The sequence below is a fragment of the Astatotilapia calliptera genome, chromosome 16 (genome assembly GCF_964374335.1).
Source record: "Astatotilapia calliptera chromosome 16, fAstCal68.1, whole genome shotgun sequence".
NCBI lineage: Eukaryota > Metazoa > Chordata > Actinopteri > Cichliformes > Cichlidae > Astatotilapia > Astatotilapia calliptera.
The window spans coordinates 6461559-6486070 of record NC_137437.1 but is presented as its reverse complement, the minus strand read 5'-3'; the positions used below and the strand labels follow the sequence as shown (position 1 = coordinate 6486070).

The 24512-nt window shown below is 39.3% G+C and overlaps 1 protein-coding gene across 5 annotated transcripts in view; it reads right to left on the bottom strand.

Moving 5' to 3' along the window:
* Positions 1 to 1722: 1722 nt before the first annotated feature.
* gdap2 (ganglioside induced differentiation associated protein 2) overlaps positions 1723 to 24512 on the bottom strand; it is a 24589-nt gene continuing 1799 nt past the window's right edge. For 3 of the 5 annotated variants that reach the window (XM_026144608.2, XM_026144607.2, XM_026144609.2), the window contains 13 exons: positions 24141 to 24365; positions 21155 to 21294; positions 20252 to 20405; positions 18550 to 18638; positions 17888 to 17964; positions 17585 to 17744; positions 15965 to 16115; positions 15421 to 15497; positions 14488 to 14564; positions 14001 to 14140; positions 9915 to 9969; positions 8829 to 8972; positions 1723 to 2965 (listed from right to left, as the gene is read on the bottom strand). In XM_026144608.2, coding sequence (XP_026000393.1) covers positions 2924 to 2965; positions 8829 to 8972; positions 9915 to 9969; positions 14001 to 14140; positions 14488 to 14564; positions 15421 to 15497; positions 15965 to 16115; positions 17585 to 17744; positions 17888 to 17964; positions 18550 to 18638; positions 20252 to 20405; positions 21155 to 21294; positions 24141 to 24325 — 1491 coding nt within the window. In that variant the 5' untranslated portion in view covers positions 24326 to 24365 and the 3' untranslated portion in view covers positions 1723 to 2923. Of the gene's footprint in view, positions 2966 to 7546; positions 7674 to 8828; positions 8973 to 9914; positions 9970 to 14000; positions 14141 to 14487; positions 14565 to 15420; positions 15498 to 15964; positions 16116 to 17584; positions 17745 to 17887; positions 17965 to 18549; positions 18639 to 20251; positions 20406 to 21154; positions 21295 to 24140; positions 24366 to 24512 lie in introns of those variants that run through there. The other 2 variants (XM_080291195.1, XM_080291196.1) reach the window with 1 other exon arrangement.

Below are 24512 nucleotides of genomic sequence, written 5' to 3'. Positions count from 1 at the left end.
AACTGTGGCAGAGCCACAAAAAGAATGAATTATCTTACTTTTATTTAGTGTCACGTTCTGCTTTATGTTAAACACAAGCACGAAGAATTTTCAATTTTGTGAAATGTATAAAAATAAATGTATCACAGTGTTGTAACATTAATACTTACTGTATGGACTTTTTCAGTCTGAAAGGTAAGAAGTTAAAAAGCCGTCCTTCGTTCAGCCGTACCTCACTGTTTAGTCAAGCCAAACCATATGTGTTGGAATGTGGGTTTAAACTGCTTGAACTCAAAGCAACATGGAGTTCTCCGAAATGCTAAGAGTTGCATAAATACCCTTCATGTAAACCGTGTGAGGAATTTTCATTTCACAGAACTAAGTTGCTGCAGAGCACACATCACAAGCTTAGCACCAAATCTCTCCTCATCCATTAGCTGCGAGGTAAATGGAATATTATGATGCACCTGAATAATAATAATGATGATTGTAAGAATTCAGAGTTGCGTTAGAAATTAAACTTTACACTTTTTTCCAAATTGGAGCAAAACCTTGAGGCGCTATTAAGAAAACTGAGACTAAGCAGAAAAGTCACTTTGAAAACATAACAAACGTTTCTACAGCACCAAAATCAATCTTTATTCTTCATCAGGTATTAAATACTTTCCACAATACAACCAGCTCTTTTCTAAAAGGATAGTCTAAGCCCGTTATTATCAAGAAAAAAAACTTCTTGTGATCAAAGTGTTTAAAAAAAAAAAAAAGAACAGGAAATTTAAACATGAATGACATCATTTCCTGTAAAGCTCAGAGGATGTCAAACAGCAGGCCCTCCACATATCACTTTAAAATGATAAAAAACTCCCCCAAACAGGACACATCTACACACAGATATTTTGGCTCATTGATGCACATTCTGATATAATCACAGTTCTAACAGCAAGTCTGTGCTGACCGATTCAGCTGAAGGTAAAACAGTGACAGCACATTTCATTTTGTCAAAGGAGGGAACACTAACCTCATTTCACTGGATGGAACTCAAAGCACTGAGGAAAACAACAAAAGACATTAAATAGCTCAATCTGACTGCGCATGCTTTCCTCACAAGGGCATTTATTATTGATTTTAGAAGGAGCCCTACAAACACAGTAAACAGAAGCTCCTGGAGTAAGTGACACGAGATATATACCCCCCACCAGTGTGCACATCACATTATCTGAAACCTCAAAAGTTAGAAGCTGAACTCTGTGTGCTAGTGTTAAATAACATCCCCGCTTTCATTTCAAGGTTAAAGAGTTTCCATGCAGCCAACACAGTTCAAATGCAATCATGCAGAGTTCCTGATGTTTGGCCTGGATGAACGCAGAACTACACACAGGTGAACCCCCCGATTTATGGTGATAGTGTCAGTGTTGGGCTACCACACATGCGGGGGTCCTGCTACATCATGACTGATCGAAGGTTCAGACAATCAGAAATGCTTTCAGAGTTTACTTCACTCCATTTGACCTGGACACCCACACATGTGGCAGTCCAAGATAAATCAAACTACAGACGACAACGTAAAGTGAAGCGAGCTGTGCAAACAAAGGAGTTAGTGACTGAGTAACAGAGCGATTTGACACAAAAGCACAAAAAATAGTTAATCACTTTCCTTCACGGCGCTTGTGAGAGTGAGGACTCCTCATGACTTGACTTGTGTAATTTGGGTTCACTTGTACATCATGTTTCCACTGTTGTGGGTTACAGAGGCACTGCCTTATTAGAACTGTATCACTGTTTAGTGGCCAATTTCTTTTAATGATTCCAGTTACTGCTTCAAGAAACAGTTACAAATGTTCCATCTCCAGAAACAGGAAAATTAACGTGTTTTATAGTATTTAAGTTAGAACTGTCAAAGATCGGAAGCAGTTAATGTTAGGCATATGTTGTTAAATGTGTGAGGTTAAATATGCGTTTCAGTGACACAGTGCTAACAAGTTTGGTAGAGGCACACATGCCCTGCTTCCTTTCAGGCCCACCATAAAGCTACTGGAAAACAAACAGGGCTTTTTACATTGTTAATGCTAAGCAGAAGTACTTCAGCACTGCCTCTAGTAACAGATCTACATATCTGGGAAATGGTGACGATAAGAGGCATCTCCCTGTAATATTTGTGAATTTAACTTAATGTATGATGCTACAGCTGAAGTGACTCTGACACCTTAAGCTGAGCCTTTCTGCTTCCTCTTTCAGTCTCTGTGCCAAGCTAAGCTAACTTCACATGTTCACACAATATGAAGATGACCTTGTGATGTAAATTGAATGTTAGCCAGCTGACGTGTGCTTTTAATCAAAGAAAATCTCCCCGGCATTAATGTTTGTCTGGAATTTTCCGGTTTGGACTGCTGGCGCTCACGGTCTCATATTACGCTGAAACAGGTGGAGAAAAACTTCCGGCTGAGCAAAACCCAATGTTTGTCTTTACTGCAGACTTTCTGCTGCTCCGTGTGGTGTAGAAATCCAAACAGGCACTCCCCGTATCACTCCAGCATTTGAAAAGCCATCTTCTGAGACATGGGCGAGGATGTCTGATACGACCACATCACAGGGAAGCCTTTGAGTTAAGTGCCAGCTATGATGTGATACTTCATATTTTGGGCAGTATGACAAAACTGCTGAGTAAGTCTCTCAGTATAAGGCATAATCCAGGAGCCATGCCAGATCCAAAAATAGTCTGTGGTGAGTAACAATGATTGCTCACCAGACCGCGCCGTGCTATATGTGCACTGCGACTCTTAATTTGGTCTTTTTTGGCAGGAACAGAACAAAAGAAGAGTTTCCTCAACTGAGGTTCAAAGCCTTAAAGAGGAGGTTGGAGGTCAGACCACACAGAAAACTTCATGTCCAGAAAAGACATCCACCACTTCGCCACTTGGGACAGAAAGATTCGATTGGACTCGTGTCACAGACCGGAAGCCTCTGAATGATGGTAGGGTCCGTTCACCTGTTATAGATGAGAATAAAACAAACACCTGGGTTAGCACAGATCGCTTGAGCCAAAGCTGGTAACAATAAAGTGATTATTGCCAACACAAAGAGAATTTGACTTATACTACGGTGGCCCTGAGACGTCAAATGCACTGCAACAAAGAAATAAACAAAGCCTTACAAAACACAACAGAAGTGTTTTGGGGAGACAATAATGTGATGGAGCAGCTGCAGAAAGGACATGCTAACAGGAAGTAAATTATTCATGAATCACAACCCACCCTCGCTTTCATTCAGGTCTATTGTGCTGTTTTCTTGATATAGCAAAGTGTCAGGAAGCTGTATTCCTCGTACCAGGAGGGGCAGGCTGTCCTGTTAGCTGCTGTACGTGTTTTAATAATGCAGAAAAAAATTTGTGGGCAGTAATCTGACTACACCTGTCAGAGCCTTTCACAACTTCAAAGTGTTCTACTGTCAGAAGAGACGGCAGCAGTGTTGGGTGTGGCATGACTGCTTTGTTCTGCTGGTAGAATAATTACACTGATAAGCTAAAGATTATGTCAACACGCTAACATTAAGAAAGATTCAAGTTTTAGTTAAGCAAAAGATCTTCTTACTGAATATACAAGCACAAAAACATGAGTGTGAATCAAGGTGTGAGTGTGCAGCCGAGTTAAGTAAAGGATACTGGTTTTTCAGAATGTGTCTGCTTTGAAATTTTATATTCGGGCTCCATGTATGACAGTGAAATAGCTGATTGGCTACTGTTTTTAAGTTTTCTATTTTTTTACATTTATGTGTTATTATTAAATGCTGAGCTTGTAAACTTTTCACAAAAACTTTAATTAGAAACATCACATAAAAAGGACAGCACGGTTATTGAACGTTAATGATGATTTAAAAAAATAATACATTTATTCAGAGTCTAGAATGTCAGACCAAGATGTTGTGTCTACGTGGGGTGTTGTAACAGGGAGAAACATCTGTTTCATCAATTGACCAGAATATTACGCCATGTAGACGTGTTGGTTCATCCCTTGGCTACATGTCGACAGCATATTGAGAAAGAAAATTAAAAGTGGTTTTGAGGCACATTTTGATCCACTTAAAAAAAACAAAAAAACAAAAAAACAAAAAAAAACATGCAGCTTTAGATTTAGGTAGCTCAAGTCCAAGCTCAGAGTAGAGGTCAGCAGATATTCATGTGCAAAAGAAGGTTTTCACAGGACCATGTAGTTCTGTGAAAAACCTTTACTGCTTCCATATGAATTTAGAGGGTAAGCAGCAGCCAGATGGTGCTAATCAGACGCTTGTGATGAGTTGATTTGCAGTAACTGTGAGCACTTTATAAATGAAGACATTCTGGCAGTTTGCTGTTCCGGTGCGTTCAGTTGTGCATCTCAGGAATGAACATCGCAGCATTCGGTCTAAAGTCAAACTGTGCAATGCTCAGAGAAATAACAAAGAGAGCTGCATCTCAGACTCTATAATGTAAAAGTTGGTGATGACGGTACAGTTAGAAAAAGACTAAAAACTACTATAGCTTGTTTGGGGAGATGCTGGGCGACAGCCTCTTCTCTGTAAAAAGACCACGGCTGCACAGCTTAGATTTGCAAAGCTGCATGTAAACAGAGCAAAACACCTGTAGAACAGATGAGACTCAAGTGGAGATGTTTGGCCATAATGGACAGCGAAACATTTGACGAAAACCAAAACCTCTCATACCAACTGTCAAGGATGGTTGTAGACAGGTATCGATTTGGATGATGATTCGGCCCTCAGGACCTGAGCACCTTACAGTCACTGAGTGGATGATGGACTCCTCTGTATATAGAAATATGATAGAGGCCATCTGTCTGACAGCTACAGCGTGGCTGAAAATGGATCATACAACAGGACAATGATCCCAAGCATATAAAACGAGCACATATCCACATTTGAGCCATTTTTACCAAAGTAGCTGTCTAAGAACTAACAGCACCTCATGACAACAAGAGCCAGAAAACAAATAAAGGCATAAAAAGGCCAAAAATTAATGAAGTTAGATTATGTTTACTCAGAAGGATTTTAGCTGTAGAGCAGTGGGGGAAAGACCCCCACCCCACAAATTTCCACACAGATTGTCAAAAAAAGTAATAAAAAATTTTGAGAGAAAAAAAAACCAACTCCTTTTGGATGTGAAAATACGCCATTTAAACTTGTAATCAAACAAGTTCTGTGCAAGAAGAATATTTACATAATTACATTTACACAACAGCTCATCTATTGTAGGCAGTGTGCCTTGAAAAGGCTTATTAGAGCATTAAAAAGAAATAATAGATTCCACTTTGTCAAACTCTGACAAGCAAAGCTAAAATAAATGTGGCCAAATGTGAGAAATGTGAAAACAGCCAACAGTACTAAAGACAAGTCGATCCGAGGCCATTTTGAGAGCCAATGGTGAAATGCCAGCAGGTGTTGTGAAATGAAATAAGTCTACCAACAAAGAATGAGGCAAGTTTCACTTTTTTGTTTTCTAATAAAGGAAAATGGACGGCTGGTGAGTGGTTACATGAGCGATACCATCTCAATTTCCCTTTTGAGAAAATCTACAATTATCTAAGCTCAGTGGTAACTGTAGCCAACTTTCTTTCACACGTCATATCATCCTTACCATTCTGGTGTAGGCTCTGGAACACGGCGCACTTTAACCCCCATTAGAAGCTTCAAACCTGCAATACGGGGTTTATTTGACTGCTACGAAAAAAAACTGTGGCATCATCTTATGAGTTTAAGGACACAACCTCTGTAGTTAGTAACAGCGCAAATAGAGTTTTAGTGAAAGCCCTGGTTCCTACTTTTAGGTATAAACGAATGCCAATTCTGTTCTGAGTCTGCTGTGAGAGTTAACGACTGATCAAACTGGCCGAGGATTCCAAAGAGATTCTGTTTAAGAATTTACCTCCTGGTTAGGTTCAATTTCAGCAAACAAACAGAGCAATTACTTCCTGGACTCCATCAGCACTGTAATTAAGCTCAGCAGGACAAGTGTTTCTGGGTAGGTGTCAATATAAACAATGTTGCCCAGGTTGTTGGCTGTGCTGAAAGTGGAAAATACATTGTTGTTCCAAAAAATTGATTCTGTGTCTTGATGCATCAGGACACTGTTGGAGTTACATTCCCTGCAAAATGCTGAATCTGAAACGATGATACTTTATTGTACAGGTAACCTCATGTACAAGTGCATTTTCTCATCTACCAGTAATTATTACAGCTCCGTGACCTCGTGTCTTTATTCATAACTACCCCGAGTAACAAAATATGAAAACAAGCTTGTTACTGCTGCAATCCAACATCAATAAGTGGATATCCACAGTGGTTTACAAACATATCAGCTATTCAAAAAAAACAAAGAAAAAGTGAATTATTCCAAAGAAACGGAGGATGCAAGAACGTTTTTTTAAGTTCGAACTGCATCAAACTAACAAACTAGACGTTGTTTTTGATTCTAACTATGCTTCCTCAGGGTTTGACATTTCCTCAGTACTCAAAATAGGGGCAACGCTGACGTTCTACTCTGACAGTCTGTTTTAGCTGATGCCACTAAAGAACATCCAAATGTTTACGTCGTTTCATGGCAACTCAGTGAATGCCAAAAGGAAACACGCTTAAACATGTGCCATCAATCTGTCATGTTTCCCCATATTTTAGCTCCGAGTATAAACAGACACCCACAGTTAATAATAAAAATATTATTAATAACACTTTTTATTTATTACAAGGTAAACAAATAAAAAAAACAACTATAAAAGCTAATCAAGGTAAACATCGACAAGACCAAGTCAAAATGAAGGGTATGCAGTTCTGAATAGATGGGTTTTAAAACGCGATTTGAAAGTAGAGAGAGAGATTGTAGTCCCGAAGCAGGATCTGAAATTGACACGTAGGTGAACTGGAAGCCAGTGGAGTTAATAACAGGTGATATACGTTCATTAGATCCAATTCTGGATACAATACAAGCAGCTGGATTTTGAGCTAACTGCAGTTTATGAAGAGATTTATGAGGTAGACCACAGAGAACTGCAGTAATCTAAACGAGATGTGACAAGAGCACTGTATGGCGGTGCTGTTTGGAGTAAGTGAAGGATGAAGGCGGGTAACGTTACCAAGATGAAAACAAGAAGAGCGACTGATATTATTTACTGATATTACACTCTTAACCTGAGGGGAAGGTGTGATGGCAGAGTTATCAGTGGATAATCAAAAACTCCTCACCTGCTTTTCTTCAAACATGCCAGTAAAAAAAATACATCAGCTAACTTTTCTTAAAACGATAAAAATCTTGATTAATCAAAGTTATTGATAATTATTTTGTCCATTTAGTAATCACAAAGCATCCTGGGCATTTTAATTGAGGTTATAGTCAACGGTTTAACAGGTGAAATTAAACCTGGAGATGAAAATAAAAGACAAAGAACAACAGAAATCATTTCCACCGTCTCTGGTTTACATCAGGAAGAGGAGAATTGAAAAGGGAAAGTCTAGAGATTTGTCTTGTCTGTTGATCCCTCAAATACAACTGATGAAAAAAAAGAACGTGAATAGAAACACACAAAGGTTTGTGTGATTTCAGGTTTATTCGAGACATCAACAGGAACATAGCCTACCTAAATATTTCTACTAAAACACCATCAGCCAGAGAGCTGACGTGAGGCTAAACAGGGTTACGGTCCGTCCTTCGGCATCTGAAAATGCAAAACCGATGCTTACAGGGAGGTGGAGACAAACAAACTCTAATTTATCAAAGGAAGTCAGTTACTGGCTCCAAACATCAGCGCTCCAAATGTAGTGACATATTTTCCAAGTTAAGATATATTAACTGGGATAATCTGCTGCAACTTCCAGATGTTTCTGACACATCAAATTATTTTGGCAGGTCGCTTGTAACTTTAAACCACATGCTTCAGCACCTGACCTATATTTTAGTCATCTAGAGAAAGTGGGACCAACTTTCTGGTGTCTACATTAGAATTTCTAGCCACTACTTCAAATGAACCCTAACTCTTACAGAGGAAGGCGGAGGGGTTACCACAGCTGCACCCAACTGACATACTTTGCCTGTCACAGTAAAGTCAGAAAGCTAAAAAAAAAGAAAAACTGGCCCAAATTAGATGTTTTACAAAGTACTTTAGTAATGGTCAGACTATAACCACATATGGCTAAACTATAAAATGTTAAAAAGTTTTTAAAGTGGCAAAAGCTGAACCACTTTCCAGTATTAAAACACTCTGTTCTAATATCACATTAGGTAGGCAGGTAGTAAAAATAAGAATAATTAGGGAAAATAATAACTGAATGTCACTTCTGAACCTCTGCAAATCGTTGAGCTCCTACCGCTGAGTGAATCAGCCTACAACATTATCTGATGTGCTTTCATTTCCTGTCTATTTAATGGTTGACCTTCCGTGCAGTTAGCCACAACAAGGTAGCAGGATGAAAAAACAAAACAAAAAACCTTCAGCATTACTCAGTGGCTGATTTACACCATTCATTTCTACTAGGTTAATGTAGCTCTATCCATCTGCAATAACATACTGTGTGGCAAAGGCAGAACACCTGCTGCTTTATACTTCAGATGCATTGCTGCTGGTGAAGGAGAGCTAATTAGATGAGCAATAATTGGATGGACGTCAGCTTGATTATGTTAAAATAAATAGTTCCAACCTGTGTGGGGTTTTTGGAACAAACGTTTGGGCTAGTTTTGAGAGCTTTATCAAATCCTTTATGTATTTTAGCAGTTACCTTTCCAAAATGATTCAAATCACTTTGAAAGATATCCGTGGATCATGTGCAAACAACATAGGACTGAGTTATGGATCTCTCTGTTATTGTGTTCTTACTCGTGCATCGTACTCCAAGACAAATGGAGGGATATCGAGCTGCTCAGGCTTGATGCAGGTGAAGAGCTGTTGCAGATTGTCGAGGTAGCGGACCTTTTCCTTCATGCCAGATACACTGAAAGTGGTGAAGAACCATGTTGAAACCTTGATTGAGACAAGTGAAGAAAGAGAATGGATGTGTGTAAAGAACCGTTCATCAGTTTTTAAAAACATTCAAGCTTGATTTTACATTGCCAGGACACCAGTCATGCAATAATCAAAGAATAACTGAACACAACAAAAACAGAAAACTGAGCAAGACTGAACTTTAATGAATAAAGAAAAAGTTATCAAGAAACCAGATAAACCAGAAGTTACCTAAAGAGGAAAATATTTTCTGGATCAGTGTGGTAGGAATGTAAGGACTTAGATTAATAAGAAAAGCAAAACGCTCCTGGTTGTCTGCCTTTTACAGATGTGTGGTTCTGAGGCAGTGACCTCGAGCTTGCACTTTAGTGGTTTGCAGCTGGGATGAAAACTAGCACAAATCTCCAAATCTGAGGCCATGTTTTTTTTGACGGCAAAACGGTGGAGTCCCAACTTTGTGTCAGGATGAGTTGCTGATCCAAGTGGAGGAGTTTAAGCATCTCATGGTGTTGTTTGTGAATGAGGGGTGAGGGGAGCAGGAGACTGACAGGCAGACTGGTGCGTATGTGTCGGTGTGCTGTAGTGAAGAAAGAGCTGAGCATGAAAGCAACGCTATCAATCTACAGGTCAGTCTAGATTCTTACTATCACCTGTGGTCACGAGCTCCGGCTAGTGAACAAAAGAATGAGGCAAGCAGTGGAAATAAGTTTCCACTGAAGGGTGTAAGGCACAGCATTTTAATCTTAAATGTATAAATATGGCTTTTTAATGTCTTGTGCTCACTCGTTTTCTTACAAAAAAAGGATAAAAACTTGATCAAAATCATCTGAAATACAATAAACAACACAGACAAGGTTTGTTTTCATACATTTATACATTATCAACTGAAATATAAATGTTTTACACAGGCCTGTATATTAAATAAGCTTTGCAGAAACTGTAAATAAAACCATCCCTTACCTTCGAGCGGAATGTTGGATGTACAAAGTAGAAAGCCATCAAATTTTTTTTATACCTGCAAGAAATAAAGCAGAACATTAGTGGAATAATACTTCTCAGCAACCCTATGACTTATTATTCTGGAAATCAAACATAAAATTAAAAAAACCTGTATTATGAAATGAAAATGATTGATGTTCTGAAAGAGGAGACACAATGTTTCTGTGGCCGTTTCCAAAGCCACACATTTACTGTCCCACAAAAACACCACTTTACAATCAGCTCCATCCTGTACATTAGCATGGACACATTTACCACATGGAAGTGCCAAATGTTTTTCCAATGCTTGGTTATTTATTTGATTGAACAGACAGGTAATTAGACAATTACCGGTAATCGACAGTGTCAGCTACAGCAGCTGTCATACTACAATGCTGCTTTACGCTGCTTTGATCAGACAACTTTAGCCATAAAACTGTGCCAAACTGTCTACAGAAGGAAGCTAATTTTAGACACTTGTCTCCATCTACTCGTATCTGAAGCTCAGTCAAAGCAGCCAAAACCACAGATGGCTCACCAGTCTGTCAGTCTCACGCAACCAACTCTCCCTGATGGAAGAGGGGCCCGAGAGGCATCTACATTTGGGAGGAACTCAATTTCAATCACCATTATTTAACTACAGACCATGCTCCAATGAAGCAACAGAGCCACATCACTGGCAAAAACATGACATGTAAACTTGAGGTTACCAACCCGGTATAAGCCTGTTATGTCTGCCATTCCTAAGTTGCTGGAGTCAACTCCCGCATCTCTGTTTTCAAGACAGAAGCAAACAAACAGACTGTGAGACTAACAAACAAATCAGGGGTATATCCCAGAGTAAGAGAGCGCCAACTAAAACTGTGGGTCAGTTACTAGTTACATGTGTTTAGAGCCAAATTCTTCGTATTTCTGATATTCACTAATTCAGATGATATTTTAAATTAATGTGCTGCATCTGGAAGTTCTTCTTGATATTGTAGGAATCAACCATCACACACAGATGTTGAGTCTTCAGGGTGAGGTTCAGATTCAGATTTATCCAGAGAGAACACGTTTGTCCACACAGTCCATGCACTTTAACTTTACACTCAACATTTCCACTTTACTCTTAAAATAAAACACATAAATTAAATAATAATAGTAAGCTCTTTCCCTTTAACCCCGGCCCCTTTGGATGCTGCCAAAAAGTTCTTGCATTCTGGAAAACTCTGGAAATAGTGCCGACCTGAACTTCCATCCATACTAAATTTGCTTGTGTTAAGAAAAACCAAAACATTTGTCCATCAGAGGAACACACAGGAACTTTTAGTTATCCAAATAATTCAAACGTACAAAACCGTGACTTGTGGCCTTCTGCACTGGTCCAGAGCTGGACCCGAGGATATTTAAAAATAATCACTCTCGAGTCCATCGGTCTCCTGCTAAATGCAGACAACATATACGCTTCCAAAACTGTGGATATGTTCAATCTGGCGAGAGTCTGTTGGTTAGGTAATTTGAAGCTAACATGCATCTGCAGTCAATCAATAGCCAAATAGCCAGACCAGGGTTCAATATCACGATGCCAAACCAAAAAACCCCAAAACAAAGCAACTGCTTGAGAAATGTTGCAGAGAAAGAAAAATACTCCTAAATGAAAACAGCTAGAACAGAAACTGTAACTGTTTAGAAGTAAAGTGATCCCTGAACGTGATGTGCGTGTGTTCCTCGCCCTGCAGAAGAATGAGGACACAAAGTTCCCTGAAAAAAGGCTTTGATTGTCTCTGTGACTGACAGGCAGCACAGTTCTTGTGCTTTAAACACAGAGCTCTGCCAGACCCACGCCCCTGCTAAATGACAAACTTGTTAGCAGTCATCATTTTCTACTGCAGCCAAAGTACAATATCCAAGTCAGAAAGTGTACAAGCAAACAGATAACCTCAGCGTTTTTTGTTTCACATTAAATGAGCCTTTAGTAGAGGGCAGACTGTTGTCTGGGTTTCGTTAGGTCCAGCTAAAAGTTTGCAGAGGTGGTGGAGCCTAAACATCCCTAACATTTTAAGGCTGCACTGATGAATCAGCAGAACACAAACGTTCGCCCTCGTCACTTATGACTGAATGGGGGTTTCCTGTTCCGATGAAAGGGGAAGCTGAATGAAGGCGTCTTCATTCGCATTTAAAGACTCTGTGAAAGCAAGGTTTGCTTTTTTTTAAATTCCCTTTTCCTGCCTCACTGAAATATATCACGTAACCTGCATCTGACACCCTTAGGGTAAATTTATCACACAACATAAAGGATAAACATCAGGAATGTGCTACAGTTTCAGTTTTCTTTATGAAGGTTAAGAAAGGTGTTGTGAAACCGACAGAATAGACAGTAAGAAAGCAATGAAACCTGAGAAAGACAAGCGTGGAAAGGTACGTCTTGACTGCATGGAGTTTCCCACTGACACAGGAAGCAAGTTTGGTTTCTAGTAACCAAAACTAAAAAGAGATGACAACTATAAACGCTTCTCCTACCCACCGAGTACCTGAGTTTCTCTAGGTTTTTCCTTTGGTGGCTTCCAGTTAACAAAATTTCAACCCCTTCTTTTTTTCCAGTTACGTTTAGATATTGTGTGGGTTTCATGTGTGTGTTGATGTTTATGGACACTAGAAATTTGTTTAATCTAGTTTCAAGTGCTAGTTTTAAATCAGTAGTAGTAGGATGATTAAGACGTACACTTAAACCTAACTCTAATAATATCTACTGTATGACCACTCATGTCTGTCTTTATTAATTTTGGACACATAACATTCCAAAACTCTATCCGCAGATAGAGGAGTCAGATAGAGTGACTCCTCTATCTGCGTGGATAGAGGAGTCACTTCAGAACAGTGAAGCTGTAGGTCTACTCTGATCTCTGAATAGAAGTCTAGATCTTTCTGGTTTCCATTTGGAAGATGTGGCTACGATTAAGCACGACGAAAATATTCATAAATGGTGAACTTTTCAGGAGATCTCAAAGAGATCAAACAGCATCTGCCTCCATGTGTATCGAGTTCCAATGTGATGGTACACAATGGACACGTCATTGCTCAACAGAATGACCGATTCAGGTCCAAATCCATTCTGCAACCTCAGTTATCACAAAGTCATGTCTGACAACAACTTTTCAGAGCGCTGTCTTTGAAAGGTTTATCCGGTCTCAGTTTAGAACTCGTTTGAACTCTTTGAGGCCAAGTCAGAGCCAAGTTGCTTGGCCTCAAGTCACCGCGAGACTTCGCGCCAACGCCAACAATGAAACAAATGTGTTTCACAGCTTGTTTGGCTTTTCCAATCATCTAAACACTGTAACCTTGGTGGTATTGTACTGTGGCACGACCAATGTTTCTCAACTTTAATGCAGCTGCAGAGGCTAAGAGCAAGAGCCAACGAACACCAAATAGGTCAAATGAAAGTCAACTCTAAATGTTTGTATGACCTAATATACAAAATGTTAAACACCTTGATTTAGTTCGAAAAGTGGACCCTTTGTCATGTTGATACAAAATGACCGTTAGATTGATTTAAAATCCAGTAAGCACTATGCTGCATGGAAGAAAATATGAAAGCGGCTACTATAATGACTCAATCATAGTATCGTCATGGCCTTTGAGAGAGAAAAGGAGTGAATGAGAGGGGAATTCCCAAAGACCGTCTTTTTTACACAACCTCTCTCTGTCTGATTCTTTTTTAAGTTTTGGTTAGTTAAGACTGGAGAAGTAGTTGGCCAACAATGTCAGCCAAATCTAATTCTACTTTAAACATATATTGTAAACCCAGATGACAACAGTTCTGGATGGAAAGCTGAAGCAGACTGTTCTTACTCAGTGACTCAATGCCAGAGGAATAAGACAAAAACTGGAACTAAGTTAATGCCTTATCTATTCAATGTTCTCTTCCACTTCATATCTGATTTAATGTTGGTTTTCCAATATACTTGACATGTTTTAATTTAAAAGATGGAAGGCAAATACTTAAAAAAATTGCAGTCATGCCTTCAGCTCAAGGTTTAGATTAGCCACAGGCTCAGTGTAATCAGGTGAGTAAAATGTCAGACTGACTTGACGTCAACGATGTCGTAGAGTTTCTTCAGGAAGTCGGTGTCCAGATGGTTATGCTCTCCGGTCAGCGTGTGAAAGTAAACCATAACATACTCCTTCACTGTGATGTGGTCCATTACATGGATGAAGTACAACAGCGCCTACAGCACACGGGCAGAGGAAACAAAGACACAGGATTACTGTGAGTATTTATTTACTTACAGTTCTGTTAAAAACCAGATCACCCACATCTGATACATTTTCTTTTATAGTTGCAGCTTTTCCTATTTAAAAACAGATATATTGCATTTTGCAACAGGTACTGAGGAGTAAAATCAAACGTGCAGTGAACAAGGTTAAAAGCAGATCAATGTGACCTGTGCTTGCTCACACGTATTGCATTATTACGAGTACACAAAAAAATAAATCTGCACCATCTGTTACGGTGAGGTCCGACATGACTAAGATCACTAAAAGTGCTTCACTTTGACATACTGGCACACGTTACCTTTTCAAGGTCAATGAGGGTCACGGGGATGTTTCGTCCAACCACGACCATCACCGTCCTGCCACATATATCCACGCCTGGACAAATACACAGTAAAGTGTAAAGACACTCAGACCCTGCAATTTTGTATTAATTTAAATATAGTATCACAGTATTGAAACAGAGCTGCAGATGTAGTAAGTGAGAAGTGTGGAGATACAGTCTGTGTTTGGCCCTCTGCCTACAGATGAGGCCAACACTGAGTAATAGTTTTCCAGCAGTTCAGCCTCTGTGTCTGTGACTATGATCTGGACTTTTCGCTTGTAATCTGCAGTGATTTGGAAAGCTGACTTTTGGATAAAACACTCCAACTGTAATGTGCATTAGTGGCTGTATGACAGCCTTTGTTTCTTACTTGAATGCATACAGACCTTCTACTTGTGTAGCATCACTACAAAATGTAAAATGTTTCTTTTGCATATTTCCCTAAGACAGTCAACAACATAAAGAACATTTTTTTTGGAAAGACTTTTCTTGTGATACAAGTAAAATACATTAAATATATAGTTTTAAATTAAATATTCTTTAATTTAAAACTATATATTTAATGTTAAAGCTTAAATGTACCCACCTCAAAACACGGCCTGAAAGTTCAAATAGGTTCAACCTTTGCCTCACTTGACATCGGCTGAGCTAATTGGTGCTCAACCTCGTCCTGGACTGTGTGCAACAACACTGCCTCCTACTGGTGATGACAGTCAATTGTGCCTTAGAGAGGATGAATTGCCTTCGCTCTTCATGCAGAGGCGAAACAGAAACTCTCAGGCGAGCACCCTTACAATACACATGTCTGAAAACTGTCTTTTGGTTCCTGGTTTTGTTTCAGATCTACATTCAGACGTTGAAAGACTCCTTCAAAGATCTAATATGCACGTCCCATGCTCAAACACCTACCAGTCTGGTACAACGCTTTCAGCGCGGCGATGTCTGACAGGTCCTCTGCTCTCGCTCGACACAGCCAGCGACCGTAGCTGCAGGATTAAAACAGAAAGAGTATCTTAAATATATGGAACAATTAGCGGTTACACACATGCTATAACTACTGCCTCTGTAAATTACTGCCAAAACATCTACTAAAAACCTATAAAAAAACCCCCAAAAAAACTAAAAAGAACTTTAAGTGTGATCATGAAAGCAGCCAAAACGTAGCCGTTCAGAAATGTTTCAGTAAAATTTTAAGTGACAAACACTTACAGTGCAAACTGAAACAGCATTAGATAGAAATACTTCATAAATAGAGTAATTCAAATTGTACTTATTTACAGTTTAGTAACTGAAGAAAATACTGCACTTGATTTTGCACGTGAAAACTTTAATACAGGCAATGTCAATGTTAATACAAGTGGAAAACACTTGAAGTATTATGTTATTACATTTATTTAAAGAAAAACATTTGAAAGCATCATCGAGTTATCTCACAGTTTGCTTGGACTCTTACTTTCTCTGGTGTTGCTTCTGCATGGCTGCCTCAGACATCTGTCCCTGTAAAATCAGTTTCCGCTGTTTGTCTACGTCGCCCTCCATCCGGGCGAAGGCGTGAGTCCCAACCTGACCCAGATCCAACTCCAGGCTGTCCTCTTCACATTCATCTAGACAAGCCAACAGATAAGACATCGTAATGAAATGCTGAACTTGTATCCGATACTACTTACAAAAAATAATTAATCCAGTTAACTCTGGCTTTTTTAAACGATCGTTTCCCCTCAAAACACTATCTGTGTACAAGTTTTAGCAAATTATAAATGCAGCAACATTCTCATGGGTTTGCTTGTTTGTCCGTATTTATTTTATTACACAGATTCCAATTCATCTGCAAGGATGCCGTTACACGTGTGTGAAAGCGCTGCTATGAAGTCATAAACTCAGCTGACAGATTCCAGGCTCGGGTTCAAGTCTGTTTCATTCCTTGTTTCTCCAAGACCACATGCACTGCTGCATGCATGTCTGTGCATTTTATCAACATCCAAACGGACATGTGCATCTGTCAGTGTGTATACATCAGCCTGTTGTTATTGGGTTTCACTCGCAGGCAGCCTGCTTGCTTTGGATCAACACCCCAAAGCCACATGTCGATGCTTTGAAGCATCAGGCCAGCAGGCACCACACTTGAGGTCAATGGAGGCAAGAGGCTCAAAATGGAAACCACAAACACTCACTAACACATGGGCTGGTGTTACTTTCACAGGCCTCTTCACCAAAACCTAACATTTAGGGTGCAAGCAAAGGCTTAGCTGAGGTAAACTAAAGAGGTCATACAAAATCCAGTTTATGTGGAGGGTTTAAAAACTCAAAATTTCTGTTTGTCCTTTGTGTTTTTATTATTTTGCTATTTCTACAGAACTGTTGGGCCTCGATTACTTTCAATAAAGACTACTTGGTCTGCATTTAGCTAGAGGACAAATACAAATGTTGGGAGACTAGAAAAGCTTTGATGTGCTTCAAAACAGTTTCCCTATTTAGAATTCTGAAAGTTTCTCGAATCTTCCTTTGTTTGATAGTCGTGTGCTGATCACATCAAACTCTTTCTTTTAGGAGAACACTTTTGTTCAAGGGCTTTGAGACAATCATTGTGACGAGGCATTATGTTGGTTAAAATCTGTCTGCGATACTTCTCATGTCCTGTCAGTGCTTTACTACAAATAAAACAATCATGTCCTGACACTTCAGGAGCCTGAAGGCAGATGCAGTCTGACTGACTCACAAAAACAACCTGAGCTCTAAGTTAATCATTATCCAGTGTCATCTTCACACTGTATTTAATGATTGAGCTCAGATGTTTTATGGTTCCGTTGGTGAGTGAGTGACAAACAACATGAATGGCTGACAGCCTAAAAAGCCAAACGGCTGACTGCTCGGTCAGACTATTTCAACTTGACAATTAAGTCCTTCAAGTGAAAAGAAAAGCTTTTATTCTACAAATTCAAACTACAGGGAAGAAATGTTTTGTTTCTTTTCGACTGAAATGAAAGTGAAGCATGTTGTGTGTCCCTTTCAGATTTCAGGAAATTGTTCATCACATTATTGAGAAAAAAAAAAGAAAAAAAGAAGAAGGCTGCACCTTCAATGCTTCCTGGTTTCTCTGTGATGCGGATCCGTCTTTCTGGAACCACTGGTTCACCCTCAGAATTGCCGATGTCAGCTGGGATGAGAGGTAGGCAAGCCTTTTCTTCTCCCTCAGAGCGTGGGTAGTACAGAGGGAGTAACTTCTTGAACACAGACTGAAAGAGCACAAATATGAATATATATCTATTAGTGATTAATATGCACATGGCTAACTTAATACAGCTGGTTTTAAATAAGAGGAACATGCAGGTTCAGTGTTTCCTGTTGGTCTAAACTAAAGACAAGAAGTCACACAAACCTCCTCTGTGTCTGAAACCGCAAACACCACCGTTTCTATGCTGTTTCCATGATTCTCCAAGAACCGCCGCACTGTCCCTACAAACACATTTGTTTTGGTTTATTACAAGATAACACAGACAAATAACAGCAAATCTGTAGTTTACAGAGAACTGCAATTTTTCTAAGACTAAGAAGAGGATGAAACCAACTGAGATGCGTCCTTTTCTGTGGTGTGGACCTGTAGTCGTGTATTTAAGTGAACAAACCTGAGCAAACATTTTGCAAACAAGCAGAATATTTGCCACATATGGTTCTCTTTGGGTGTTCACTGAACTAATACACTCAACTATGCCCCGTGTATATCCAGTCTTACATTCAGTTCAGGTTTTGTGGTTATTTTACAGCCAGTAGTAGCTTTAACTCCAGAGGTGAGTAAGACTTCTGTTTGAGTGGATCTGAGTGATTTCAGGGTGGCAATCTAACCTCTTAGATTAAATTCCACTGTTTTGAATTTGGGCCGATTACAAGCTTGGGGAGTTCAATTTTCCAAAGGGGTCACATGAGAAATCGGGATTTTGGTGGAGGGCTGCACCAATAAACTTACAAAGAGAGATAAAAAAATAAGAAAATATGACTAAAGTGTCACTCCAATAAAAACCTGTGTGTGTCTGTGTGTCTTACTCAAAGCAATGTGTGTTGCATCCTCCGGAGGATAACCTCTTTTGATTGTGGTCACCACACAGAAGCCAACTGATGCCATTGACTGCTCTCTGTGGTGAAAAATGAAGAAATACAGTCTCACATACTGCACATCACATCTACAGTACACACTGACTATACAATGTCAAATGTGACATACATCATTCCCAATATGTCTACATGTTGTCAATACAAACAATGGTTCAATATAGCACCTTCAGATCCCTCTATTGACCTTGAAGAAAGGTCAGAGGTCAAATGTGACATGATATTTTAAACCTTCATATGGCACTTTCTATATGCTGACAATACACACCAACTTGTAACAATCGTAGTTTTGAAGTTCTCAGGCTTTTCATCAGTTTTTGACTAATAAGTCATTGAGTTGACCTTGAAGATCTTGGTGGAGACAAATTTAAGACAAATTTGAAGGGATTATTATGGACCCCACTCTACACACCTACAAAGTTTTCAGAGTTCATCCAGAACTTACTGAGCTGTTGTGTTTATAAACAGAATGACACTACCAAAAACATAACATCCTTGATGGAGGTAAAAATGTAATTCCATGTAAAGAAAATGCTGGCAGCCGTCAGTGCTTCCCCTCAGTTTTCTAGTAGACAAACCTATTATATCAATTCGAAAGTCCTAGGTGACCTACGCGAGTTATCGCATTTGCAAGATTTTCAGAAAACTTGTCCTCTGACCTTGAGTTTGAGATTCAAATTTCCCCAAGATTCTTAGTACATACATGTATGGTATTCATTTAAAACTCCTGCCATGTTCTGGATTTATCGCATTCACAAACTCAGGTGTCCATGCTGCCTGCCCACCTGAGGGAGGCGTGACAACAATCTCTGACCAGCCTTTTTACAGCTGAGGGGTAAAAACAAAACACTAAATACCTCCAGTACTACGTCTGTGAAGGTTCTCAGTCATCCAGGTCATTGTAGTCAAAGGAGCTTGCAAAGAAAAGCGTCTGGACTTCTTTAAGTTACTTGAAGACGTTTCACCTCTCATCCGAGAAGCTTCTTCAGTTCTAAGGTCAAATGGTGGAGAGTCCCAGATATAAACCTAGTGGGAGTTTCCCCCCACAGAGGGACAAAAGGACCCCCTGATGATCCTCTAATCGCCTGAGCCAAGGTGTGAAACTGGGTGTGGGTCCCAATCAGCCAGTTTCACACTTTGCAAGCTCCTTTGACCTCCAGTACTACTATTTAAATTTTGCCAGTCTGACTTTTTCCTTTCTTTTTTATGTCTTAGTGGGTTCAGCCTTCTCCCTTAAATCATCATCACTGCTCTCTCCACTTCATCATATACTGCAAACATCTATATCACCAAGTAGATCAGGACAGAAACGGCACAATCTGGTCTGTGAAATATTGATTAGGAAATTGTGGATTTTAATCTGAAACACTGTTTTTTGGGGGGGGTTGTTTTTAATTTATCCAATGAGTTCATATTTTACAGATGGATTTAATGTTTTTCCATCAACTTTTAAAACAGATCCAACTTTTCTAAAATCAGTGTTTCTGTAATCTGAAAAGCTGGAAAGCTCAGTCACTTTCATTCAGTGACTGTTTGCTGGTGCTTTCTGACAGAGAATGAAACAGATGAAATTTGTGAAAGTCCGATTACTGCCAAGTTTAGCACGTGGGCTGAATTATAAGTTGCTGATTCTTACGCAGCCAGCTGCATGATGTTTCTGTAGCAGCTGTATAGTGAACTCTCTGCTGCCGTCCTGTATTTGGCTTTGTACTTTGGCCCCACGGTGTGGATGATGAACCGCGCTGCTAGGTTGAAGCCCTTGGTCAGCTTTGCCTCCCCGGTGCGACATCCTGGACACAAACACACAAAAAGATTATTATATTTATTATTACATGTTAAAAATAAACTCTCATGACTGTTGATCCAGCAAATACACATGTGAATCAGAGAGCTGACAACTGAGTTCATGAAAGGGAAAACTGTTTTCTTTTGACAATTAAATTTGCTGATTAAATTTTCTGGTATGCTAACCACACAGAGGTTTTTATTTTGAGCACCAGCTTCTTCAAATACTGCATCTTAAAGCATCAATATATATATAATAATGTAGATATTTTTAGGTGACGTTTTTTGATGAAAAGACACTTCCAGTGTGTCGGGGTAAAAACCAGTAACTAGACCTTTTTTTGTACTTGGGACGTCTGAAAAGCCAATCTCAAAAACACTGTCACACATCCACAGTGATGCAGATGATTGAATAACAAACCCAGACATCTTTGCAGGGTTCAAGAACATCTGTATTTGTTCCTTGAAATTGGAGCTCAAAGTTCAAAGCATATTACTGGAAGCAATTCTGCAGAAAGTAGTTCCAGTGAAAACTGGGCTCCTGCCAGAACAGAAGCCAGAACATACTTATTTGTGTGTTATCAGTACTTTCAGCAGCTGTAGAGACTTGATAAAAGTTACTCTGTATTAAAGTGCCAGCGGTAGTGCCAGCGTGATATCAGGTGACTGGTTATATTTAACACTCCCAGTGATATCTCTGAGAAGACCAAAGTGAAATCAAGCTCATTTCAGCAGTTTAACCTTCCATGTCTACCTTTGAGTTTAAGCAGCTCATCTCGGAGCTCGGGTCCTGCCAGCTGATGGATGCTGTCAGACGTGGGGTTCTTGTCGTTTAGCGACTCGTTGCTGGTGTTCACGACGGCGGTGCAATTCAGCAGAGCAATGTCACCAACACTGTGGGGAAAGAAAAACAATCTATTAAAACTATACAGAGTAAATACGAATGATATGGCGTATAAAAAAAATGTTGTGATGTCATTTTGCCAAAGGTGTTGTAAAGGTTTTTTTTGCCATAAAACAATGTTTTGTATGAGTTTGTTATTCTGTATTTTCTAGGTGTGGAAATGTTTTGGACAAGGACGCAATTTTTGAATAGTTTGATGCTGTATGCAGCTACAGCAGATTTACAATGAAACAATAAAGATGCAATCTAAATGCAAACTTTGAGCTTCAATTCATGCGGCTGAAGAAAACTTTTATAACGTAACGCATTTTCAGTCAAAGTGTTTAATGTGCCCACATTCACTGAAGGGTTTCTTTTATGAATATCGGATAAAAGCACCGTACAGTATGTATGTCCTACACATACACATTAACTGGAGCAGGTATACTGGACTATAGCATGCATTATATTTTTAATCTCATCTCTCTCTAACAATATTTTGTATGGACAATCATGTTTGAGTCATCATACGTTTCCAACATCACCCCTTTTGGGAACACCGTTGTAGCTACATGGTTAAACAGAAGGCTAGTCTATCGTTGTTTTTGGTCTGAATTAGTATAAGTGAAACAAAGATATCCTGGGTATGTTGAAAGTGTTTCACGCTACAGGCTCCAGAGGTGCCAACATCAAAGGATCAGAAAGAGGAAATCTGCTATTTGGTAATGTCTGTGGGTTTGAAACTTTTTACAAAGAACAAAAAGAAAAAACTAATTCACTGGGTTTTTGAAAAAGTATTATTTGGGTAACTCATCCATTTGAGTACTGTGAGAATGATGTTTTTGCACAGTCACTTGGAAATAGAAGCTAAAAATCTGCACTTTATTGTTGCATTTTAAAAACTATTGTGTTGACACAGAGAGTTAAAATTATGAAAACTGTGCCACTGTCCGAACATTTCAACACCCAATTGAACTTCTACTGATGTTCATTATCCAAGTTGCTTTTTGTGACTTTTATTGACAGTCATCACCAGGCCCCAGTCACAGCACAGTGGTAACCAAAGACTTTTTCTTTACCTCTAACAGTAACAGTGACCGACGGATCAAACATACTGCAAACATTTAGACCTTGAAGACATTTGGCGAAACTTTAATGCTTATTTTAATACCTGAAGTCAACTCTTTGTTCAGAAGCCCTTCAGGTTGTGTTAGGAAAAAACAATGAGGAAATGCATGTGTTGACAGTGTTTGATCACAAGACATATTCAGCAACCAGGACCACGGAGGAAGAGTTGTGTATTTTTTTTGTTCAGCTCATTCCTCCTAGCTCAATTACAGATGAGTCACCAAATCAAGTCAAGCAGGATGCCTGCAAACAACAGTGAAACAGATCTCGTGCAAATCCCCTGTTCCTGTTTTGTCAAATGCTAGCTTCTGTATTAAGTCGTAGAGCAGATATATCCCAAACTAATGAAACGTCCTCTCCCCATTTATGAACAAAGTCATTTAACAACATATAGTACCAGGTGTGCGCTATCAGAGTATCCACGAAAAGCACAAGTTCATTTTAAAACAATAAAAATAGCAACACATTGACAGAGTTATATCATGACTATCACATAAATCAACAAACATTACTTACAGGAAGAGTAACATTGCTACAAGATTCTGTGAAGAACTTCAGTGTGATGATGCTTTGAGGTCCAATGACATTGACTCTGACATTTAAAACAACCATAAAGTAAATAAAATAGAATAATTTTTTCTTAATTACTCTATAAATGACTTTCTGTCAAAAGAAATGAGCCAACAGCTCTTTATCTATTTAATGAGACACTATTAAGACTTTCAATACCTTCAGATACCTTGCTTGAACTTTACTTTTTAACCACCATGGGTTTAAAAGTAAGTTTGAAAAAGTAGTGAAAGAATGAAAATCTAAGCTGTAGTCATATGGAACCTCTGATATTAGCTCAAAAATAGACCCCTTTGTAATTCTAGCTGCTGGAAGGTTTAAAAGCACCACTGCTCGAGGGTCAATTGCGCTCAAATCCTGGTCATGCTATTGTGGCAGGAATGTGCGTGCTCTTGATGACTGCTCAGGGGAAGGCTGGCACCACAACAAGGCTCCTAAAGAAAAACTGCTGCCAAGTCGGGCTCCACATAGTCATGCGTTTCTCTACAAAGAAGATTTACGAGGTTATGGACTCTGAACAGGTTTGTATGAGCACATGGACACACAAGCAGCATTTACTACTACTACTATATGATACTGCTAATATCAATACATTAATATTACTGCCCTTTTTTAGGATGTATCTAGGATCACACACTTTGCTTAAATGACAGATGATTGATAGCGATTACCAGAATACACAGATATGCATCCAAAAGTGTGTTTAGATTAAGCAGCCAAGTGCTCAAAGTCAATCACTGTGAGTTGGGTTCTCTTTGGTTAAGGTGGGCGGGAATACACACTCTGACAGGTAAAAAGTGAAACTTTTGTGGGAATTGATCTGATTTACTGATAGTTTCGGTATGATTGGTCACTTTCACAAAAGCAATGACACACACAGCAGCTGTATCTTACTGCAAAGAGCAGATGTTAAAAAAAGAAGAAATTTAGTATGACATAGTTACAAAAAATACATCATATAGACCACCAAAACCAGTTAAAGCTACAAGTTAAATATACTTTCAAACTTTAGTTATTTCATTGTGACATTTTTGCTTGAATGACTATATGATTCTGTGTCTAAATGTGTAGGAAGAAACCGTGGCTGACGTTGTGACCTCTTATGAAAAAGACAGATTTCTACAGAGCAGCAACAATGTGAAGAAACAGCGTGACTCACAAGAGGATGATCTTGCGGTTGATATCTGGTCTGTAGGGGAAGGGTGAGGGGAAACTCTGGCTGAGCATGCTGTGGCTCCGGACCAGCCGTTTCTCCTCGCCATCATTGTCCAGCTGCTGCTGCCATGTGGGAAGAGTCTGGATATCCACAAACTGGGAGCGAGCACCCAGAGGATCCATCCCCATCTGGCACTACAAGCCTCGAGAGGATCACCAACTAGCTGGGCTGCAAGTACAAGATAAAGTCATTTGCCTATTTCCAGTGTCTCCCTGTGGCTTTGACAGACAAAAAAATAAAATAAAAATCTAGATGATTGTGGAAATGAACAGTGCTCGTTTGCTGTGCTTTTGAGAAGATCTGCATTTTGGTTTA